Source organism: Misgurnus anguillicaudatus, unplaced genomic scaffold, assembly GCF_027580225.2.
Source record: "Misgurnus anguillicaudatus unplaced genomic scaffold, ASM2758022v2 HiC_scaffold_33, whole genome shotgun sequence".
NCBI lineage: Eukaryota > Metazoa > Chordata > Actinopteri > Cypriniformes > Cobitidae > Misgurnus > Misgurnus anguillicaudatus.
In genome coordinates, this window is record NW_027395283.1 from 7,456,292 (window position 1) to 7,478,607 (window position 22,316).

Here is a 22,316-nt window from a genome sequence, read left to right on the forward strand (position 1 = left end):
GATTCCTCAGGACATTTGGGGGTCAAGAAGACTTATCAATAAATTTGGAGAAATTTTTTTGGCCTAAGCTGAAGCGGGATATATCTGTATATATTAAAACCTGCCACACTTGTCAGTTGACTGGCAAACCAAATCAGACATTAAAACCAGCGCCACTCTATCCTATTCCAGTGATGAATCAGCCATTTGAATATTTAGTTGTGGATTGTGTGGGTCCATTGCCCAAGTCTAGAGCTGGTAGTAAGTATTTACTTACCGTAATGTGTCAGACAACCAGGTTTCCGGCTGCTTATCCTTTACGTTCCATTACGGCAAAAACTGTGTTAAAAGCTTTGACACAGTTTATTTCTTTGTTTGGAATCCCTAAAGTCATTCAGACAGATCAGGGATCAAGCTTTACTTCGAAGATATTTGCTCAAATTTTACAGCAGCTGCAAATCAAACATCACAAAGCTAGCGCCTACCATGCGCAAAGTCAGGGGGCACTAGAGCGCTTCCATCAAACTCTGAAGTCCCTTTTAAGATCTTTCTGTACACACATGAAGGCGGACTGGGAAGATGGTTTACCCTGGCTTTTAATGGCTGCTAGGGAAGCTTCCCAAGAGAGCACTGGGTTTAGTCCAAATGAACTTGTGTTTGGGCATTCAGTGCGGAGTCTGATGTTGTTATTGTCTGAAGATTTGAAGGGTGTTGATCCACCAGAAAATTTGTTGAACTATGTGAGTGATTTTCGCAGGAGATTATATGAATCTTGTGCACAGGCTAAAGTGAACCTCGGGCGTTCGCAAGATAAAATGAAACAGCTTTTTGATCGTAGAGCAGAACTCAGAGTTTTTCAACCAGGTGACCAGGTAGTGGCTTTGATTCCAGTTGTGGGATCCCCTTTTCAAGCAAAGTTTCAAGGCCCTTATACTGTGTTACAACAGATTTCAAATTTGAATTATTTGATTGAAACTCCCGATAGGAGGAAGAAAACTCATGTGGCTCATGTAAATCTTTTGAAACCCTATTATGCACCTGATGGTGTTAAAGATTTAGTCTTACCCTCTGAAAACTTAAAGAGTTTACAAGTGAAGCCAGTACTCTCTGCTGAAGTAGAGAAAAAAGCATGTTCAGTTGATGCTGCTTCTGTGCCTCTTGTGGATGAGGAACTGGAAATTGACGAGTCGGTGACCCAAGGCTGTTTAAATAACACAGAAACCCTTGGAAAGTTAGGGTCGATGTTAAAGCATCTCTCTGTTGACCAATGTTCTGATATTACTACTTTAATGAATGAATATGTGACTCTTTTTCCAGATACTCCCACCCAGACAAATCTCCTTCAGCATGATATTGATGTGGGGGATGCCAAACCTGTGCGTCAGCAATATTACCATGTACCCTTCGACAAAAAGCGAAAGTTAGAGTCTGAGGTTGAGTATTTGTTAAGAAATGGTTTGGCGGAGCCGTCTTTTTCAAGCTTGGCATCCCCTTGCATACTGGTTAATAAAGCCGATGGCTCTTATAGATTTTGTACAGATTATAGGAAGGTGAATGCATTAACTAAACCTGACTCGTTTCCGTTACCGAGAATCGATGATTGCATCGATCAAGTTGGATCTGCCACTTATGTTAGCAAATTTGATTTGCTAAAAGGCTACTGGCAGGTGCCTTTCAGAGGTGGGTAGAGTACCCAAAATCTGTACTCAAGTAAAAGTACAAGTACTTATACAAAAATGTACTCAAGTAAAAGTAAAAGTATCAATCTAATTATTTACTTGAGTAAGAGTAAAAAAGTATTAGATGAAAAAACTACTCAAGTAGTTAGTTAATCGTTACTTCTGATCTGATAGAGAAGTAATAATAATAATAAGTTTATTTTATATAGCGCCTTTCTCAAACCCAAGGTCGCTTTACATTGAAGTAGAAACATACAGTCAGATAAACATTACACATGAAACAAAGAAATTGAATACAACTAACAAAACAACAAACATTTAGTTAACAGACTATGAAATGTGTGGAGAGAAGTGTTCGTTAAACAGAAATGTCTTGAGATGGGTTTTAAAGAAAGGAAGAGAAGTACTGTCACGTAGGGGTTGTGGGAGGGAGTTCCAGAGTTTTGGTGCCTGGGCGCTGAAAGACCTTCCACCAACGGTGGAAAGTCTAGTGCGGGGAATGAGAAGGAGGTTTTGGTCAGATGATCTGAGCAGGCGGGGGGGAGTGTAAGAATTTAAGAGGTTGCAAATGTATGGAGGAGCAAGGTTATGGAGGGCTTTGAAGGTGAGTAGTAGTACTTTGTATGTGATCCGGGATGAAACTGGTAGCCAGTGAAGCTGATGGAGAATAGGGGTGATATGGGCAGATCTTTTTGTATGTGTAAGTAGCCTGGCTGCAGAGTTTTGAATATATTGCAATCTTTGAAGGGATTTGGTGGGGAGACCGAGGAAAAGTGAGTTACAGTAGTCTAAGCGGGACATGACGAAGGAGTGAACCAGGGTCTGTGCATCACTGACAGGAAGGAAGGGTCGAATGCGGGCAATGTTACGGAGGTGAAAGAAGGCAGTTTTTGTGACTGATTTGATATGATGGTCAAAACTGAGAGTGGAGTCAAATGTAATCCCAAGGTTTTTGACAGTCGCGGTAGAGTGAACAGGTGAATCATCAATATTAAGGGTGAAGGTGTATGGTTTGGTGAGCATGCTTTTAGGGCCAACCAGCAGAATTTCAGTTTTATCTGTGTTTAGTTTAAGAAAGTTATTTTGCATCCATGTTTTTAAATCAGAGAGACAGTCAGTGAGTGAGTGCGGGGGGGGATCAGAGGGTGAAGTAGTGGTAAGATACAGTTGAATGTCATCTGCATAGCAGTGGAAATTTAGACCGTGGCTGCGAATAATCTGACCAATAGGGAAGATGTATATGAGAAAAAGGAGTGGCCCGAGAACAGAACCCTGAGGGACACCACGAGTGACTGAGGACTGGGAAGACTTATGTGAACCAAGTGCAACAAATTGCTTCCTGTTTGTGAGGTATGATTGGAACCAATTTAGGGCTTTGCCAGAAACACCAATAGCAGACAGACGGGAGATTAAGACATTGTGATTTATTGTGTCAAATGCAGCACTAAGATCGAGAAGGATGAGAATATTAAGTGAGCCGGAGTCCACAGACAGAAGAAGATCGTTGACTATGCGTAGTAGGGCAGTCTCTGTGCTATGAAACGGGCGGAAACCAGATTGAAAAGGCTCATACAGGTTGTGATGGTGTAGAAAAGTGTGAAGTTGTGATGCCACCACTTTTTCTAATACCTTAGCCAGAAAGGGGAGGTTGGAGATAGGACGGTAGTTTAGCAGTGATGTAGGGTCAGAATTTGGTTTTTTGAGAATGGGTGTAATTACAGCGGTTTTGAGTGCAGCAGGGACATTACCAGAATTGAGACAGGCATTTATAATCAGAGTAATGGGTTCAGCTAGGGATATGACACAGGCCTTTAGTAAAGGGGTGGGGACAGGATCGAGCTGACAGGTTGAAGAGTTAGACTTAACAATGATGTCGGTGATAGTGGTAGAGTCAATAGCTGTAAATTGGGAGAGCTGTGGGCCCAAGGGCGGAGGAGTAGTTTGTGAGCTGACATGGGTGCTAAAGGTGTTATAAATTTGGGTGATTTTGTCATCAAAGAACTGTAAGAAAACCTGGCATTGTTCAGGGGTTTTAGAGCATGCAATGACAGGGGGTTTCAGAAGTTTGTCTACAGTCCTAAATAAGGTTTTTGGCCTGGACAGGGAGGAGGTGATGAGTGATGAGTAGTAGTTTGAGCGGGCAGTGTTGAGGGCATCCCTATAGGTCTGGGTATGTTCAGTGTAGAGCAAAGAATGGATTGTAAGGCCAGTTTTTTTATATAGCCGTTCAAGACGGCGGCCATTTGCCTTTAGATGCCTGAGCTCAGGGGTAAACCAGGGACACCTACGGTTTATTGGGACAAGCCTAGACCTGACAGGGGCTAAGCCATCAAGCAGGATGTTCAGGGAGTCATTATACATTTTAACCAGGTTATCCGGGGATGAGTTCTCATCCAGGGCAGATAATGGTGAGGCCTGTATGGAGGCAGCTAGCATACTGTTGTCAATTGACCTGATATTACGACCAGTAATAGTTGTTTTCTCAGAGGAGGTTGAAGTTTTGACAGAATGAAAACAGCATTCAATTAACTTATGGTCAGATATACCAGAGAGGGAACCAGAAACAGAGATGTCATCAATGCCAGAGGAGCAGAGCCGATCAAGAGTGTGGCCATGGTTATGGGTAGGAAAATCAACATGCTGTGTTAGATTAAAACAGTCCAACACAGAGTTAAACTCAGAGGTGTAAGAGCAATTAACATCCACATGTATGTTAAAATCCCCTAACATAATCATGGCAGAGCAGAGAGATGAGATAACAGTGAGAAGTTCATTCAATTCAGACAGAAAATTAACAGATGGTTTTGGGGGGCGGTAGATTAACAGTAGTAAAATGGGTATGGTGATAACAACCTTCACAGCAATGTATTCAAAAGATGTCACTTCAAATGGCCTGAGTTCTTTAACAGTCAGATCGGAGCGGTGTACTACTGCCAACCCGCCTCCTCTCCCTACCAATCTTGGTTTGGCTATATAACAATAGCCAGGGGGAGTCAGCATATTTAAATGAATACAATCGCCAGGTTGCTGCCAAGTCTCTGAGATACAAAACAAATTCAATTTTTTCTCAAGGATAAGATCATTTATTATGGATGTTTTGTTTGTGATTGATCGCGCATTTAGAAGAGAAATGTTAAAGTTCTGATTTGACGTCGAGGGAGCTGCTGACAGTCTGGTGGGATAACGCAGGTTTTCGAAGTTAATTCCACTGTTCTTATGCTGGTGGCGCCTACAGCGATCGGGCGTGAACGTAGATGGAATTGGCGCATCATGTCCATAAATAAGAGTCGGTCTTCTTTTACCGCGATGAATATAGCGTGGACGACGAGTAATACCGAGCGAGCTACAGAGTTTATACAGCGTTGAATCCAAAGGGGTGTAGCAGCGTAGAAGTTTGAGAGAAGTGGGGGTGTAAACATACTCCATTTCCAAATTGTAAAAAATACACACACACAGTATAGAGCAAGCTGAGAGGACTTTAGTACAAGTGCCAGCGGAGAACATGACAGCGACACGGCAAAGTTTCCACAAGTAACTCTGCAAACGTAAATGCTACAATGCTAACATGAATAGCTCACAACACAAACAGTAGGGTTTACACAGGCAACACAACCACAACCCGCTAAAGCTACATGTTAGCCAACCAGGCTCACATCACACACCAGTCCGCGAAGTAATCAGCGTATATTAGTACGCAAACCACAAAACAGACCGGGGACAACAATGAGACAAGTGGGTCACAACACACTTACCACAAAGTAGTCGCAGTGAAGGGAGAGAGGAAGAAAGCTCATGCAGAAAAGGAGCCGGTGTGCTGGTCCGTAGCAAAACAGAACGAGTGTGTTTTCAGGTGTATTAAAGTTTGTAGCAGAGGTCCACGGATGAAAGTTTGTAGCAGTAGTCCACAGATTGAAAGTTTGTAGCAATAGTCCACGGATTGAGAGTTTGTAGGAATAATCCACAGTAGTCCACGGAAGGAAAGTTTGTAGCAATAATCCACGGATTGACACAAGCAGCGATGCTTCCGGGAAAATTCGGGAAGAGCTGAGAAATGATACGATCCACAAGAGTAGTTCAACAAAAAATAAAAAATAGTCCAGCAGGGCAAGAAAGCCCCGGTTTATAGTGGCAGGCACACGTAGATAGATCAACACAACGAAGTCCAACAGAAGAAAATAGACGAGAACAGTAGAGACCGGCGAGCAGCGGCAGACACACACGCACAGCGTTCACTCAACCGGAAGTCCTTGCGAAAGAGAAATCAGACGATCAAAATCAAAAAGCGCAAAAGCACTGAATTTCAGACTTCTTGGAGGGTTTTCACAAACCTCTCCTTAAGAGTCTCATTGTTCTGCTTATATACAAGTAAAGCAGCCTATCTCAGTCCTGCAATGGGTACATTAACATCACATAATGTGTCGTTTGAGAAAAAATCTCAAACACACACACACACACACACACACACACACATTCTGGTTTCCATGTTTTGTGGGGACATTCCATAGGCGTAATGCATTTTATACCGTACAAACTGTATATTCTATTCCCCTTACCTACCCCATTCCCTAACCCCAACCATCACAGAAACCCTTCTCCTACTTCACATTTTGAAGATATATCATTTTGTTTGATTTATAAGCTTGTTTCCTCATGGGGACATCAAAATGTCCCCACAAGGTCACAAAAACACTGGTATTCCTATCTTTCTGGGGACAATTGGTCCCCACAACGTGATAATTACCAGGTACACACACACACACACACAGATGTTTTTCTGACGGTTAACTCTGTATTTATTTTCATGTTCACAACACAAACTTGTCAGCGTCTGCCTTTAAACATGCAAACAGTAAACAAATAAGAACGTGTGTGTCTGTTTGTTATCATGTTTTTATATGAATAGGTTATTTTCATTGCCATTAAAGTGCAATTACTGAACATAAACAGGAGCTTAATAAAAATGATCATTTTAGAATTTCATATGGAACTTATCTGTTTTTGCAAATCATCTCTACATTTATTATAATATATAATACATGTTTCTTTCAAATCAAACTTTATTCTTTTATTTTTATTCATTCTGTCAGGGTTTTAGTTCTGTTTAGTTTGTTTCAATTCATGTTCATCATTGCTTCTTGTGTTTGTTACCTTTAATTAGTCTCACCTGTGTTTGTTAATCATTATCATTAGTTACAGCTGCTTGTCATTAACACTCACCCTTTATAGTTTTCCCTCATGTGCCTTTCCATTGTCTGATCTCGTCTGTATGTACCCTTGTCATCGTGTTTTGCTGTCCATCGTGATTAAAGTCCTGTAAGTTTTATATTCCTGCGTGTTTGTCATCTTTTAGTTAAGAGAACTGTGACAGAAGATCAGACCAAACGTTTGTGGCGTGTTAGTTTTCCCCTCCGTGTTTCAAGTTAGAGTTTTTTGTTTTCCGAAAAATCAGTTTCGTTTTTAGCTTTATTTATGGATTTTTCGTTTAAACAATCACTCGGTTTGGAGCAGGGAGACCGTCCGATCACTTCGGACGGTCCAACGGACCATCGCCACCCCCAGAGACCAGACGGATCTTACCCTACCTGGAACTCCTGCCCACCGCAGGTGGAGAACCCGGCAGTGCGACCTGCGAGCCAGAGCTTCCCTCGGAGCCCAGCGTCGCCGAAACCCCGGATGTTCCCCCTGACCAGGTTGCGTGACCAGAGTTTCCGGGGTGCCGCCGCGGGAGCTGCAAATGACGTCAGGGAGGACGTCCATCTCCCCGCCGCTGAGGGTGAGCCAATAATGGTCCCTGGGGTTTATAACATCTGCTCGGATTGTGCTTTGGACTTTTCCCACCCCTCATCGTCACCACTGGTTCCGTCCAGCCCGCCCCTCGTAAGTCGCTGTTGGTCAGCGCTGCCGGTCCCGTTCGGTTTCCCTTTTGGATTTCCCGCACCAGCCAATCCGAAGCTACGTCAGCGGACACAGCGTCACACCTCAGCTCATCCTCAGCGCGTCATCGGCGCTGGTTCGTCAGAGCCGAGGTGTGCCTCTCTGCCCACTGTCTCGGGGGTTTCTCCAGTTCTCCTCCCCCGCTCCCTGAGACCTAGAGGTCGCCTCGGCTCGTCGGACCAGCGGCCTCGCTTCAGGTCTCACCTCCCTCCTCTCCGTCAGCTCCCGTCCCCACTACGACGTCACCAGGCTTCGGTCACCCCTCTGGTTCCGCCCCTGGTCAGTCGTCGTCCTGCCCTCACCTCCGGGTTTTCCTCGTTCCCCTGCGTATCCCTCACTCCACCCTTCCGGCTCGCTGGGCTCCTCCTTCCTGAAGACGTCACCACGGGACTCCCTAGCTCTGGCTCCGCCTCGTGGCTCTGGAATCCTCCTGCGTCTCGGTCGGGAGACCCACCAGCTCCGCCCCGTCCCTCCGGATCCTCGGCTTCCCCCGGGTTCTCCGCTCGCGTGGCCCCGCCCTGGATCCTCCCTCCAGTGTCTACGCCGTCGTCTGTCCCCAGGGTGGGACTAAGAGACTTCCATCACCCTGGCGCCCTCCGCCAGTGTCTCCACCCTGGGGCTTTGTCTCGTCTGGTCTTTGGGTCCTGCTCTAGACCTTCCCTCACCTTTTCATCACAGTTTTTTGGACACTTTCATTTTTGTTTGTTGCTCCCTCCCATTCGCCTATATTGTTGTTTCATCTACGGCGCGAGGTCGCGCCTACCGGGAGGGGGCGTACTGTCAGGGTTTTAGTTCTGTTTAGTTTGTTTCAATTCATGTTCATCATTGCTTCTTGTGTTTGTTACCTTTAATTAGTCTCACCTGTGTTTGTTAATCATTATCATTAGTTACAGCTGCTTGTCATTAACACTCACCCTTTATAGTTTTCCCTCATGTGCCTGTCCATTGTCTGATCTCGTCTGTATGTACCCTTGTCATCGTGTTTTGCTGTCCATCGTGATTAAAGTCCTGTAAGTTTTATATTCCTGCGTGTTTGTCATCTTTTAGTTAAGAGAACTGTGACACATTCATTCTTTAGGAAGGATTTAAATAAAATACAATCCCGTTTTTATTTGAATGTATTTTCTACACATTAGTGAGGTGTCCGGATTTGTGTATAAATGCAGTCATTACATTATGCTGTTGAGTTTGTTTAGTTGTGGGGAAATTATATGGAAATGTGCAGATGTGAATGTGCTGTTTGTATGGTTTAACTTACATTAGGATTTTTAATCGCTTGCACAAGAGTGCATATGGCAAAAAACTCGGACAGTGTGTGAAATGACCATTAATAGTGTTCAAATAGACATACTGTGACACTTACTTCAGGCTGGATCTTGAATTCCTGTATGCTGAGATGTCAGCTCGTTTAGTGAACAAAGCATGCATCACATTATGAAACTATTCTTTTTGACCTCTTGGAGTGAAAACATAGACTGAACTTGAAGCCACGCATGATCTGCCTCCGATAACTCGCACAATGCACACGCGCCCTCATCTGCTTCTCCTATCATCTACGCGGCCGCGCGCGCTAAAAGGGTGCAACTTTCGAACACGCCCTATAAACTTTAAAATACATATATATATTCATTAATTATTACCATTTGACAGTAGCGCAGTAACGCCGCCGAATGTAGCGAAGTAAAAGTACAGTTTTTTCACTAGAAATGTACTTGAGTAAGAGTAAAAGTACCCATCCTTAAATTTACTCTAAAAGTACTAGTTACCCGAAAAATGTACTCAAGTAAATGTAACAAAGTAAATGTAATTCGTTACTACCCACCTCTGGTGCATTTAACACCTAGAGCCCAAGAAATATCTGCATTTGTAATTCCATCAGGATTATATTCCTATAAAGTTATGAGTTTTGGTCTTAGGAGCGCTCCCGCAACATTCCAACGACTAATGAACAGAGTTATTGGAGGCATAGAAGGGTGTGCTGTATACTTAGACGATGTAGTCGTCTGTAGTGATACTTGGGCGGAACATCTAATTCGGATTAGGGCTTTGTTTGATCGGTTGGTTGATGCTAATCTTACTGTTAATTTGCGCAAATGTGAATTTGCTAAGGCCACTATTACATATCTTGTAAAGGTTGTAGGCCAAGGTCACGTCCAACCGGTCCGTGCTAAAGTGGTTGCTATCGATCAGTTCCCTACCCCTACGGTGGTAGCTCCACTTACCAACCTCCTTCGACACAAGGTCAAATTTGATTGGTCCACTGTGTGTCAGAGAGCATTTGAGGATGTTAAATCTCTCCTCACTGTGTCCCCAGTGTTGGCTGCACCCAAGTTGGATAAGCCATTTAAATTACAGGTTAACGCAAGTAATGTAGGAGCGGGATCGGTCCTACTCCAAACCTCAGATGATGTTGTGGATTGTGTTGTGGGGTACTTTTCCAAAAAGTTTAATTCTTACCAACTGAATTACTCTGTGATAGAGAAAGAAGCTTTGGCTCTGATCTGGGCACTGAAGCATTTTGATGTTTATGTGGGTTCCTGTGGAGAACGTTTGGTGGTATATACCGATCACAATCCTCTCACATTTCTTCATTCTTTACAGAATCCAAATCAGAGACTCATGAGGTGGTGTATCTTTCTGCAGGGATATCACCTTGATATAAGACACATTAAGGGAACTGACAACGTGATTGCGGATGCTCTGTCACGGGTATAATGTGAATTGTTATGCTGTGGTTTTCCTTTTTTTCTCTTTCTCCTTCCCAATCTATCTCTGATCCTAGGGCCCGAGGTTGAGGAGTGTGATGGGGACGGAATCCTGAAATTTGGAAGACTCCATGACATCATTGTATTTGGGAGTTATTTCTGTAAAGTCTTGATGTTAATTAATATTTATGGACATCCCAATTTAGTTAGTGGGGGGTTTTGGGTTTTTTGTTTTGGGTGGTAATCCTGGGTGGGGGTACACTTCAGTGTCTCTCTGCAGTCCTTGTTTTGGGGTTGTTGAGGATGCTGAGTTCAGTGTTTAAAGTTGCCCCGAGCTCGGCAAGCCACTGAAGACTAGAGAGGCCAAGGTAGAGTTTCTATTTAGGTAGGAGGTTGGGGTGTTCACTTTTGGGATTAGTTTGTTTAATTATTTTGATGCGTATATGCATCAATTTTAAGGGGGAATGTGTGACGTGCCTTGGGTTCATCCCACTTTAGCCGGCAGTGGGATGGGTCTTGATAGGTATTGTAATTTGGAACACCTGTTCACTCCTATTTAAACCTGTGTGATGTTGTAATGGGTGCTCTTTGTTCTGTTACCCCTTTTGGCTTTTGGTTCATTTTTGCGGTCTCCGTTTTGTTTATTTTGGTATGTATTAATTTAGTTATTTTGGACGTTTGTGCTTGTGTTAATTATATAGTTTTATTTTAAAAGATTATATTCTCTTAAGTGTTTTATCCTTGTTTAAAATGTTTTGAAGTTTATTTTTGTTAAATAAATTCCCTTTGCAAAGAAATTGTTTTCGTTGCCTCCCTCATTTGTCACGGCGTGAGCCGGTCGTGACATTAAGCATATTTCTTTTGCAGCTGTCTGCTCGGCAGCTGAGATGAGGGGTACCATTGTTGTTCCTGTAAACCCAGTCAAGTCAGAATCAGTACCGCAAGACCATGTCTCTAAATAAATGTTCCTTGCAGTTTGTGCCTATAATAAATAAATGTCCCTTGCAGTTTGTGTGTGTTTTTTATCAAATTTTAAAGATTCACTCTCTGTAATTTATTTTACCCTAGACAGGCAAGTGCTCATATATGGTAACTTCGTTGACCTTGATTTGCAATGCAAAGGTGAAAAATATTGTTACATTTTTTTTAAAGAATGTCCTGTAACATCCCCCATTAGCTTTCTGAGGTTAAAAATTTGAATTTCTTAAGATTATAAAGGGTTAAGAAAATGACTTTTGTTAGAAAAGATTCTTCCAAAGTAAGAGTTCAAAATAAAATCATAAAATAATTAAATTAATTGTATTAAAGCAACACAATTGCACTGTTGCGCTTTTCAACCTCATGTGGGAGCCGTAAGCCAATCTTATATGGAAAACTACATAGTGTTGCTTTAATATGTAAACAGTCATGTGATTGTTGTTAGTTTTACTTACTTGAGTTTTTTGGTTTCTTTAATCACAAGCTGCAGTTTCACAAGAACTTCATCTGCTTTATTTTTATCTCCAATAAATTTATTTAGATTAAGTTCATCCAAATGCTTCTCAGACGTCAACAACACAAAAACTAAAGCTGCCCACTGTGAAGAGGAGAGTTTGGTCTTTCCTACTGATGAAGATCTCACATAACGTTGAATCTCCTCCACCAGTGAATCATCACACAGTTCATTCAGACAGTGAATCAGATTGATGGATTTCTCTGTAGACAGATTCTCATTCATCTTCTCTTTAATGTACTTAACAGTTTTCTCTTTCTTGTAGGAGCATCTTCTCATCTGTGTCAGTAGATCCTGTAAGAGAATCTGATTGGACTCCAGTGAAAGACCCAGAAGAAAACGCAGGAAAAGATCCAGATGTCCATTCTTACTCTGTAAAGATTCATATACAGCTCGATGATGTAACTCAAATAATGAATCCTGTTTTAAAGTTATAGAAAACCAAACTGATTTAAACACATTTCTGTTGTTGTTTGTGCAGGAGATGTGAGCATAAAGAGCTGCTAGATGTTCCTGGATGCTGAGATGAACAAAGCAGTAAACTTTCCCCTGATACAAACCAAACTCCTCTCTGAAGATCTGAGTACACAATCCTGAGTACACTGATGCTTCTGCTACATCAATGTCACACTCTCTCAGGTCTTCATCATAGAAGATCAGATTGCCTTTCACAAGCTGCTCAAAAGCCAGTTTCCCCAGTTTGAAGATCATGTCTTCATCTTTTTTCTCATAGTCCTTCTGATGTTTGATGTTTGTCTGAATGATCAGGAAGTGTGTGTACATTTGAGTGAGATTCTTGGGGATCTCTCTTCTCTCTGCTTCACTCAACATTCTCTCTAGAACAGTGACTGAAATCCAGCAGAAGACTGGGATGTGACACATGATGTAGAGACTCCTGGATGACTTCAGGTGTGAGATGATTTGATCAGACAGACTCTCATCACTGATTCTCTTCCTGAAGTATTCCTCCTTCTGTGGATCAGTGAAGCCTCGTACCTCTGTGACTCGATCAACACACTCAGAGGGGATGAGATCAGCTGCTGCTGGTCTGGAGGTGATCCAGATGAGAGCAGAGGGAAACAGATTTCCCTTGATGAGGTTTGTCAGCATCACGTCCACTGAGGTTGATTCACTTACATCACACAACCTCACACTGCTGTGAAAATCCAGAGACATACGACACTCATCCAAACCATCAAAGATGAACAACACTTTATATTCATCACTGAAGATTTCCATTTCTTTTGTTTGTGGGAAGAAAAGATGAAGAAGATCTAAAAGACTGAGTGTTTTGTTCTTCATCAAATTGATCTCTCTGAAAGGAAGTGGAAATATGAGGTGGACGTCCTGATTCTCTTTCTCTTCAGCCCAGTCCAGAATGAACTTCTGTACAGAGACTGTTTTTCCAATGCCAGCGACTCCCTTTGTCAGCACACTTCTGATGTGTTTGTCTTGTTCAGGTAAAGGTTTAAAGATGTCATTACATTTGATTGGTGTCTCCTCTGTTGTTGTTCTTCTGGATTGTGTCTCAATCTGTCTCACCTCATGTTCATTACTGATCTCTCCACTTTCACTCTCTGTGATGTAGAGCTCTGTGTAGATCTCATTCAGTAGTGTTGGGTTTCTCTTATTTGATGTTACCTCATACAAACACTCAAACTTCTTTCTCAGATTTGATCTGAATGTCTTCAAGACTTCAGCAAGATTAGAGTCATGACTGTAAATTAAAAATGAATATATCAGATTAATACACAAATACCTGTAAGAGTAAAAATGTACAGAACAAAATGTAATATTTCCATCATAAGCCACAAGACGAATGGTTTCTAAATGTTTAATTTAGGCAAAATAAAATCTACTACTGGGCATCTACTAATAAAAATGATTAACCTGAAACGAGGTGTCATGATTCTGTTGTTGTTTTAATTATTGTTTAATCATTAATTAATTTGTCATTATCATTTAACCTTTGTGTGGTGTTCGGGTCTGTGGGACCCGTTTTTAATGTTTACATAAATAAAAATTATGCAATTAATTGTTGTTTCAACCTCAGATTCATTGGCCTTGAAGAACATGAAAATAAACAACTTTATAATGACTGTACACTGTACACCCCCCTACACATTTATATTACATATGTGGTCTTCGGGGTAATAAGAGAGTGAAAATTGAATGTGCTATGTAACTTTACTCTGTTTTTCTCCTATCTGGGACTCCTGTGAGTGCATGAGTGTGTTTGTATATATGTCTGTACATAAGTGATGGATGAATGTCAGAGTTTTGTCCTTCTGCTCCACTGTTCCAAACACTTTACCTTTTGTCTAACAGGAACCATTCTACATTTTATCATTATCTCCCTTACAAAAAATAACCATGGATGTATTATAGTAAAAGTGTAGTAATCATGGTAAATTGGTGTATTGATTACAATTTGTAAAACCATGGGTTTACCACAAAACCTATGGTGTGTGTGTGTGTGTGTGTGTGTGTGTGTGTGTGTGTGTGTGTGTGTGTGTGTGTGCCTAAATCCTTGCGCAGGTATCCACCTCTGACCACGGTGAACATTACCTGGATCTACATCTGGTCGAAGTCTGGCGGCGATGGGGTGTCTGACGACGGGGGCAGGTTTGAATAGACTGGGAGCTCTTAGTCAGAGCCCTGCATGTCAGCGGCACAGGGAATTGGTTGCTAACAGCTGGGGCTGAGTGGCAGCTGTTCTCGGCAGCACCTTGTGTGACTGAGCAGCCCTATTCAGGGACCGCACTGCTCACCTCAAGCTGAGGAAGGGCCTAGAAAAGGTGGCCTAAAAAATGCCCACTCAACATATACCTGGACAGGATACCGCGCCTGTCGGGTTATTCCACTTCTGCGGTCGAAACAGAAGAAACAGATCCTGCAACCTTAAACTGGCAACATGGAACATAAGAACCCTCCTGGACTCCAATGTCAGGTCTGAAAGACCCCATAGAAGGACAGCCCTGGTTGCAGCCGAGTTAAGCCGATATGATATCGACATTGCTGCCCTGAGTGAAACCAGACTTCTTGATGAGGGGTCTCTAAGAGAGGAGGGCATGGGCTACACCTTCTACTGGAAAGGCTATCCCCCAGGTGGACAACATCTGCATGGTGTGGGACTAGCTATTAAGAACACACTATTATCAAGACTCACTGAAACACCTGTCGGCATCAGTGAAAGACTGATGACCCTCCGTATCCCCCTGGTGAAGAATCGCTATGCCACACTGCTAAGTGTGTATGCTCCAACTCTACCATCTTACAGTGAGTCTAAAGACTCTTTCTATCAGACACTGGATGAGGTTCTCCACCAGATCCCCAAAAATGATAAGATTCTTTTGCTTGGGGACTTCAACGCCCGCATTGGAATAAATATTGAAATATGGAAAGGAGTACTTGGCAGGCATGGAGTTGGTCAGGTCAACTCAAATGGCATGAGGTTACTTACCCTCTGCTCTGAGCACAACCTGACTATAACCAACACCATCTTCCAGCAAAAGACCAAATACAAAATATCATGGATGCACCCACGTTCTAAACATTGGCACCTGATTGATTATGTCATCGTGAGATGTTGTGACATCAGAGACGTTCTCAAAACCCAGGCCATGAGAGGTGCAGAATGCTGGACAGATCACCGCATGATCATGACCAAGGTCCAAATGAATGTGCGACCCCTCATGCGAAAACGGGGACCCAGTAGGAGGCGATTAGACTGTGTCCGCCTGGAAGACACTACTACAAGGAATGAGTTCCGTCACTCCCTGGCTGAGAAACTAGGAGAGCTAGAACTCCCCATGAGGGGTGGGAATACCACAGAACAGCAGTGGACCTCTATCACTGTAGCCCTTCATGAAGCAGCAGCCCAGACAATCGGCTATAAGAGCAGGAACCACAAGATTGGTTTGATAACAACTCAGAGTTCATCCATAACTTGTTAAGCAACATGCACAAAGCACATCAGGAAACCTTAAAAAACCCTTTATCCAGCACTGTCAGACAGCAATGGCAAAAAGCTCGTCAAGAAGTGCAGAGAACTCTGAGGACCTTACAGAACAAATGGTGGCTGGAGAAGGCTCATAAAAAATTTAGACATTTGCTGACAGAAATGACATGCACAACTTTTACAATGCAGTCAAATCCATCTACGGCCCACTGTATCACTCCCCTGAGAAAGGCAGATGAGTCCAAAATCTTGAAAGACCAGAATAGCATCCTGGAAAGGTGGGCTGAACATTTCAATACCTTACTAAATCAGGACTCTGATGTAGATTATACCATCCTGGATGAACTGCCTGAATTTCCCCTTATTGACAACCTTAGCCAACCTCCAACCTTTCTGGAGGTTCTGTCAGCTATCCGCTCCCTGAGGCACAACAAGACTCCTGGCTCTTATAATATTCCTGCAGAACTGCTAAAACAAGGAGGGTATCTCTGTACAAGAGCATTACACCATTACATCACCCAGGTTTGGGATAATGAAAACATCCCGCAGCAATGGAGAGATGCCAGTATTGTTACCATTTATAAAAGTAAAGGGGATAGGGCCATCTGTGGAAACCATAGGGGCATATCACTTCTTGCTGTGGCAGGCAAGGTCCTGGCCAAGGTGATGCTACAGAGACTGATCAATGACATTACAGAGTCCATGCTACCGGAGTCACAGTGCGGGTTTAGAAAGAACAGGAGCACAGCCGACATGGTCTTTGCAACCCGGCAACTTCAGGAAAAGTGCAGGGAGCAACATAAAGACCTGTTTATGGCGTTTGTGGACCTTTCCAAGGCCTTCGACACTGTGCAGAGAGATCTCTTGTGGGAAGTCCTCCACCGGTTTGGATGCCCCACTAAGTTTGTCAACATCCTTCGTCAGTTTCATGATGGAATGACTGCTAGGGTGACAATTGGAGGGCAACAGTCAAGTCCTTTTCCTGTGCGCACAGGGGTAAGGCAGGGATGCGTATTGGCTCCAGTGCTTTTTAATATCTTCCTCATATGCATCACCAAGCTTCTCCACAAGGATATTGAAGAAAATAGTGGGGTGACAGTAGTGTACAGACTGGATGGTAACCTCTTTAATATCAGGAGGCTGCAGGCAACCACGAAACTTCACAGAATGAGGATACTTGAGCTGCAGTATGCAGATGATTGCGCTCTCATATCTCACTCTCCACAAGACCTTCAATCTGTCCTAGATGCAGAAGTGAGGGCATACAGCAGGATGGGGTTGACCATCAACAGCGCCAAAACAGTGGTACTCTGCCAATGGAGTACCAACATCCCATCTGTCCCACCCATCTTCACTATTGCAGATGAAAAACTGTCAGTTGTCCCATCATTTAAATACCTGGGGAGCATTGTCTCTGAAGACAATAGCATTGACAATGAGGTCCAAAACAGAATCAAGCAAGCATCAGCTGCCTTTGGGAGACTCCGGCGGCGGGTTTTTCAGAACAAGAACCTTCACCTCAAAACAAAAATCTGCATTTACCAAGCTGTCTGTATCACCACCCTCCTCTACAGCTGTGAATCGTGGGTTACTTACAGCCGCCACATCAAGTCCCTGGAACACTTCCATATCTGCTGTCTCCAGCGCATTCTGGGAATTACTTGGCGGGACAGAATGCCTCATACTGAGATCCTCAGGAGAACAGGCTGCAAAAGTATTGAGGCCACTGTCACCCAGCACCAACTCCGTTGGTTGGGGCATGTGATAAGGATGCCCTACAATCGTTTGCCCCGCAGAGTGCTATATGGCCAGTTACAACAAGGCCAGCGCTCTGCTGGAGGCCAGAAGAAACGCTGGAAAGATCAACTAAAGACAGCGCTTAAGAGGTGCAAAATCAAACCAGGGGACTTGAAGAGCATGGCTGCTGACCGCAACATCTGGCGGCAGTTATGTCTAGATGGAACACAAGCACTGGAGGAGGAAAGGACAAAGGAGGCTCAGGAGGAACACACCCATGACTTCCAGTAGCACCAATACCATGTTTACATGCCCCATCTGCAATAGAACTTGTGGATCCAAGATAGGACTATTTAGTCATCAGAGAACTCACCGTTAACAGACAGAAGTGGACGTCATCATCAGATTCGATGGACAACCACAATCAAGCAAGCAAGTGTGTGAGTGTGTGTAAAATGTCATATCCAAGTATTTTCATAATTTTAGGTTGTAGCCAATAGCAACACAATGTACTGCAGTGTGTGTGGACATTAGATGGATTTCAAATTAAGTTAAAAAAAATAAACATCAAAAGAAATGAAAAACTTATTTGAGATGGAAAAAGTGATGAAAATACTTATTTAAGATAAACATGTTTTCACTCAATCTTTGGGGGAGAATAGAATTTTCTTCTCTTATTTCATATTATCACAAAAACGAATAGCTCTTTAATCTATAAATAGTCCTCTACCAGTGGTAAATGACAAATATTAACCATAAATTCTGTCTATATTACTTGCAATAAGGCTAAAGTAATCATCTGTAAACAGTTATACATAAATGTGTGTGACTGCATTGCTTTAAGATACGAATGATGACATTGTCAAAAGCTAAATCCTAAACCGCATACTACCATACTATATAGTAGGCAAAAAGCAGTAGGCGAATGAATAGTATGTCCGAAAACTTTTTATGGACTATTTCTCGTGAGATTCAGAGGCACGTATACTTAAGTATCGTCCGAAACCGCCTACTTTCCTAAAATATAGGAGGGGAAACAGTACGTGAACAGAGTAGTATGTCCGAATCCTCAGTATTCATTAAATCAGTAGGCGATAAATCCCCGGATGCCCTACTGAGTCCGCCCAGAATCTGAAGCAAGCATCGGATGGACACTTCTATCCCAGCTTTCCCATGATGTCACGGGAAAGTAAAGCAATCGACATGAAACCAGCCAATCGGGTGATTTCGATACGTTACACAGGTCTGTTCCTCAGTACCCTGACTTCACACACAGACCGGCCAGGATATCCAACAAAGTGCTCAGCTGATTCATGAACATAAAGCTGTAGAATTATCACAGCTGTGTTGAGATGACAGTAAATATGTGATAGTTTCTTTAAAAAAAGTTTTGTTTCATATGGTATTAACTCTTCTTAGCCTGGGTGCCAGCCGATCTTAGCCCCGCCCCCCACGATTTGAAATACGGGGAAGATCGGTCTGGGGATTCACCGTTGAGGAGCTACTATGAGAATATCAAAACAGGTCGACGAATCAAAATGTGAGGGCGGGCTTAATACGATGATTGACAGATAAACGACAGTAACGTAATGAACCACGTCACCAAAGAGCGCGTGTGTTGAATGGCTGCCGATGTAGAGTTCAGATGTGTGGATTCTGACATTGAGTCTGTTCTAAAAGATATCGACAGAGCATTGATTTTAAAAGAGGAACAGAGAAACGCGAGCAGGGCATTTGTTGATGTTTTTGCCGTCCTTCTTATGGGATTCGGCAAAGGTTGGTCGCAACTGAAATGGGCAACCTTATCATGGCGAGGCAACTCTGCGTGCACGACGAGATGGATATAATTAGCGGTCGTTGCCAGCTTCTTTTCAGAAGCCCGGAATCGTGGTTGTCTAATAAGTGGAGGGACATGCTAGGCTCCAATATTTTCAAGCCAACGTAATGGGTATCGTCATGGATGAAGTTCACCTAACGTACAAATGGTAAGAGATAGTCTTACTGTATGACTTAGTAAATACTTCATGTTGTGATATAAACGAAATGTTGTAAACATAGTAGGTGTTGATGTACATTCGCTAACTCAGACTTAGTATAATCACAATGTTAGTGTCGTAGCGAAATAACTAGCAGTTCGGTCAGGCTGCAAAGACGTAATTTCAACATACACTCCATTGCTCTGATTGGTCGTAGGTCTATCCAATTGAGTGCAGAGGCATTTTTCGGTTGAGACACGCCTCATAATTATAGCTCAATGGAGCGGTATCAGACTCAAATTCTGACTAGAATTGAGTATGACAACGTCAGGCTAAACTCTTCTATATGTTTTCACTTATGGTGATGGTTTTATTCATTCATTATCTTTTATTCATGTTTCCTGTTGCTTTAAATAAAAGAGCATCATTGCTTCACTGAAATGTTTATAATCACATGGCCTGCATTGTCTAGTTTGTATCTAAGCATTGTTATCTGACAATATATATGAAATTACAGTCTGCTTGTTTTACTTATTTTGTCCACTATAAAATAATGTGTAATATAATATCTGTAACACTGACAGAGACCGTAGTAGAGTTGTCAAGTTACTGATGCAATCAGGTGTTAGTGCACCTGTCCCTCATACACACGCATACGTTTTCATGTCTGTTATTAGGTTTGTTTGAGTTCATGCACCGCTGTAAGAATCAACAGGTGGATGACATCAAAGTACCGTGAGAGTGATTCCAGAAATCATACGGAGAAGTCTGATTTGGAGTCACTCTCGCTGTATTGTGATGTCATCCTCCTGTCGGTTCTTGTGTTTCTGCATGAACTTGAACAAGTCTACTATGTCATAGGTCGCATGATAACGTCAACATGGCGGATGCTGTCCATACTAACATGAATGTACGTCTTAGCACCTGTTAGATAAGTACTCAGTGAAATTCAGTACCTACTCAGTAAGTATGCGATTTCAGATTCAGCCTAAGTAACACAAATATGAACACCACACGAGGGTTAACCATTATCACCTGTTTTTTAAATCATTGTCCCACTCACCTGTGTTTGTTAGTATATTTTGCACTTGTGTGTCTTAATCGTTGTTGGTCTTTGTTGTTTGTTCTTGAGTGTAATCCTTCCTCAGCGTCTGCATTATAAATATTCCTGTTTTTGTAATCTTGTGTCCTCGTCCTTTGTGAAGTTAGAGAGTTTGTAAGACGAGGACTCATGTTTTCATTGAAGTCTTGTAGTTGATTCTCAGATTGCTCAATCTTTCTCCTCTGACAGTCTGATTCTGTTCTGATTCGTCTGAACGGCAAGAATGAGAATAAAGAAACACTTTAAACTTTAATATTTGTGAGATTTTTCACATTACTTTATTAACTCTACAGTTTTTACACTGCTGTGAATGTAACTTACTAATAAAACTTTCATATGATCTTTTCATTTTCACTTTTTTAATACAAAGACTGTAAATTTAAATGTGTGCTTTCACAGATGTGTCTCTGTGCATGAATATGTCTGATAATGAAGAATAATTTCTCCTCTCTTTTACAAAATACACGATTGTAAAAACTACAATAATAGTAGTAAAGATATTTTAAACCTGTGTGCGGGTCTTGTCTCTTCACTCTTAAAGTTGATTAGATGACCCATAGACTGATCACTCTTCATAGACACACAGCTGAACTCTGAATCTGATCTCTTCTGGTGATCAGGTTCTCCGATAACGTTGTCTCTTAGTGCGCTAGGAAGACTCTTAAGTTAAACCTTAACTACAGGTATACCTTTCCTACGTGTGTTCTCCGAACTATACCTTAGGATGTTGCTTAAGGTAAACCTTCTTAAGTTCGACCTTAGCAGGTGCTGTCCATGGTGGAGGTGCTGAATAGGTTGATATCGATTGCTCGACAATCAATTATTCACTTCATGTAATAGGTTTCGCTGCGTTATGAGATAGCGGTATTCTTTATTAAATAAACATTTTAGAAATAGTTCAAGTTCAATTTATTAGGAATGTCTGTTAAAAATATTTCAAATTGCAAACAACTAAATTCAACCTTCTATATTTTATATCAAACCCGTGCAAAACCCGCAACTTTATTTCGAAACGTATCATGTTTAAACTGCTCCAATTAATCCGCTATGCCTTAAAAGGATCATTTATAGGTTCCCAATAAGTGCGTTGCACAGGGGAGTAAGGTGGGTCGTGCAAGTACTTGGCTGTGCATTACACTTAAAATATATAAAAACAAACTGCTGTTGTTCATTAGTTCACGCGTTTATTGTGCTTGGACAGTGGATGCGCAAGCACCGTGGTTACAATGCGGATAAAGCTTAATGGACGCATTTCTGGAGCCTGTCTGTCTAAATATAACATAGCAAATATTATATAATAGCCTATATAAATATATAGTATGATTGCTTTAGATTTTAGCTTTGATTAGTTTTAATGTGGAAATTTTGTTGACCTTAGACTATACAAGCAGTAATCAAGTGCACAGTCTGTGCACTTGATTACTGCTTGTATAGAGCACAGTTTATTTTGAATGTTTATAAAGAATATGGCATGCAGTTGCCTCAAAGTTATAAAACTTTAAAAAACTTTGATGCAAAGTCGAATTAACATTAATAATCATAATTATTTTTTGTAATTTTACCCGATTTATTTATGCAGCTAAAATACTAGCCGTTAGACTAAGATTTAACGGATATGAAATGCACAAATGAAATAGTAGGATTCGCTGTATAGCTGCCAGTTTCACCAACTCCATAACCCAAAATATATTTTTTAAATAGTTTCTTAAGCCTGTAGCATTTAATAGTTCGCAGCTGATGTCCCTTTGGAA

The 22,316-nt window shown here is 42.0% G+C and overlaps 1 protein-coding gene across 1 annotated transcript; it reads right to left on the minus strand.

The window, feature by feature from the left end:
- Positions 1–11,711: 11,711 nt before the first annotated feature.
- On the minus strand, positions 11,712–21,963 carry LOC141363282 (protein NLRC3-like). The gene is made up of 3 exons (XM_073865924.1): positions 21,074–21,963; positions 20,527–20,775; positions 11,712–13,506 (listed from the first exon to the last, which is right to left on the minus strand). Exons 1-3 carry the CDS (start codon positions 21,139–21,141, stop codon positions 11,727–11,729), a joined length of 2,097 nt encoding a protein of 698 aa, XP_073722025.1. The 5' UTR covers positions 21,142–21,963; the 3' UTR covers positions 11,712–11,726.
- Between the last annotated feature and the right edge of the window lie 353 nt (positions 21,964–22,316).

Coding starts and splice junctions, on each gene's coding strand:
- LOC141363282 (XM_073865924.1), bottom strand. CDS start 21,141: ATGAAGAGTGATCAGTCTATGGGTCATCTAATCAACTTTAAGAGTGAA. Junction 20,776..21,073: donor GAGACAAGACCCGCACACAG/GTTTAAAATATC, acceptor CTTGCCGTTCAG/ACGAATCAGAACAGAATCAG. Junction 13,507..20,526: donor AAATATACTAACAAACACAG/GTGAGTGGGACA, acceptor TTTAATTTACAG/TCATGACTCTAATCTTGCTG.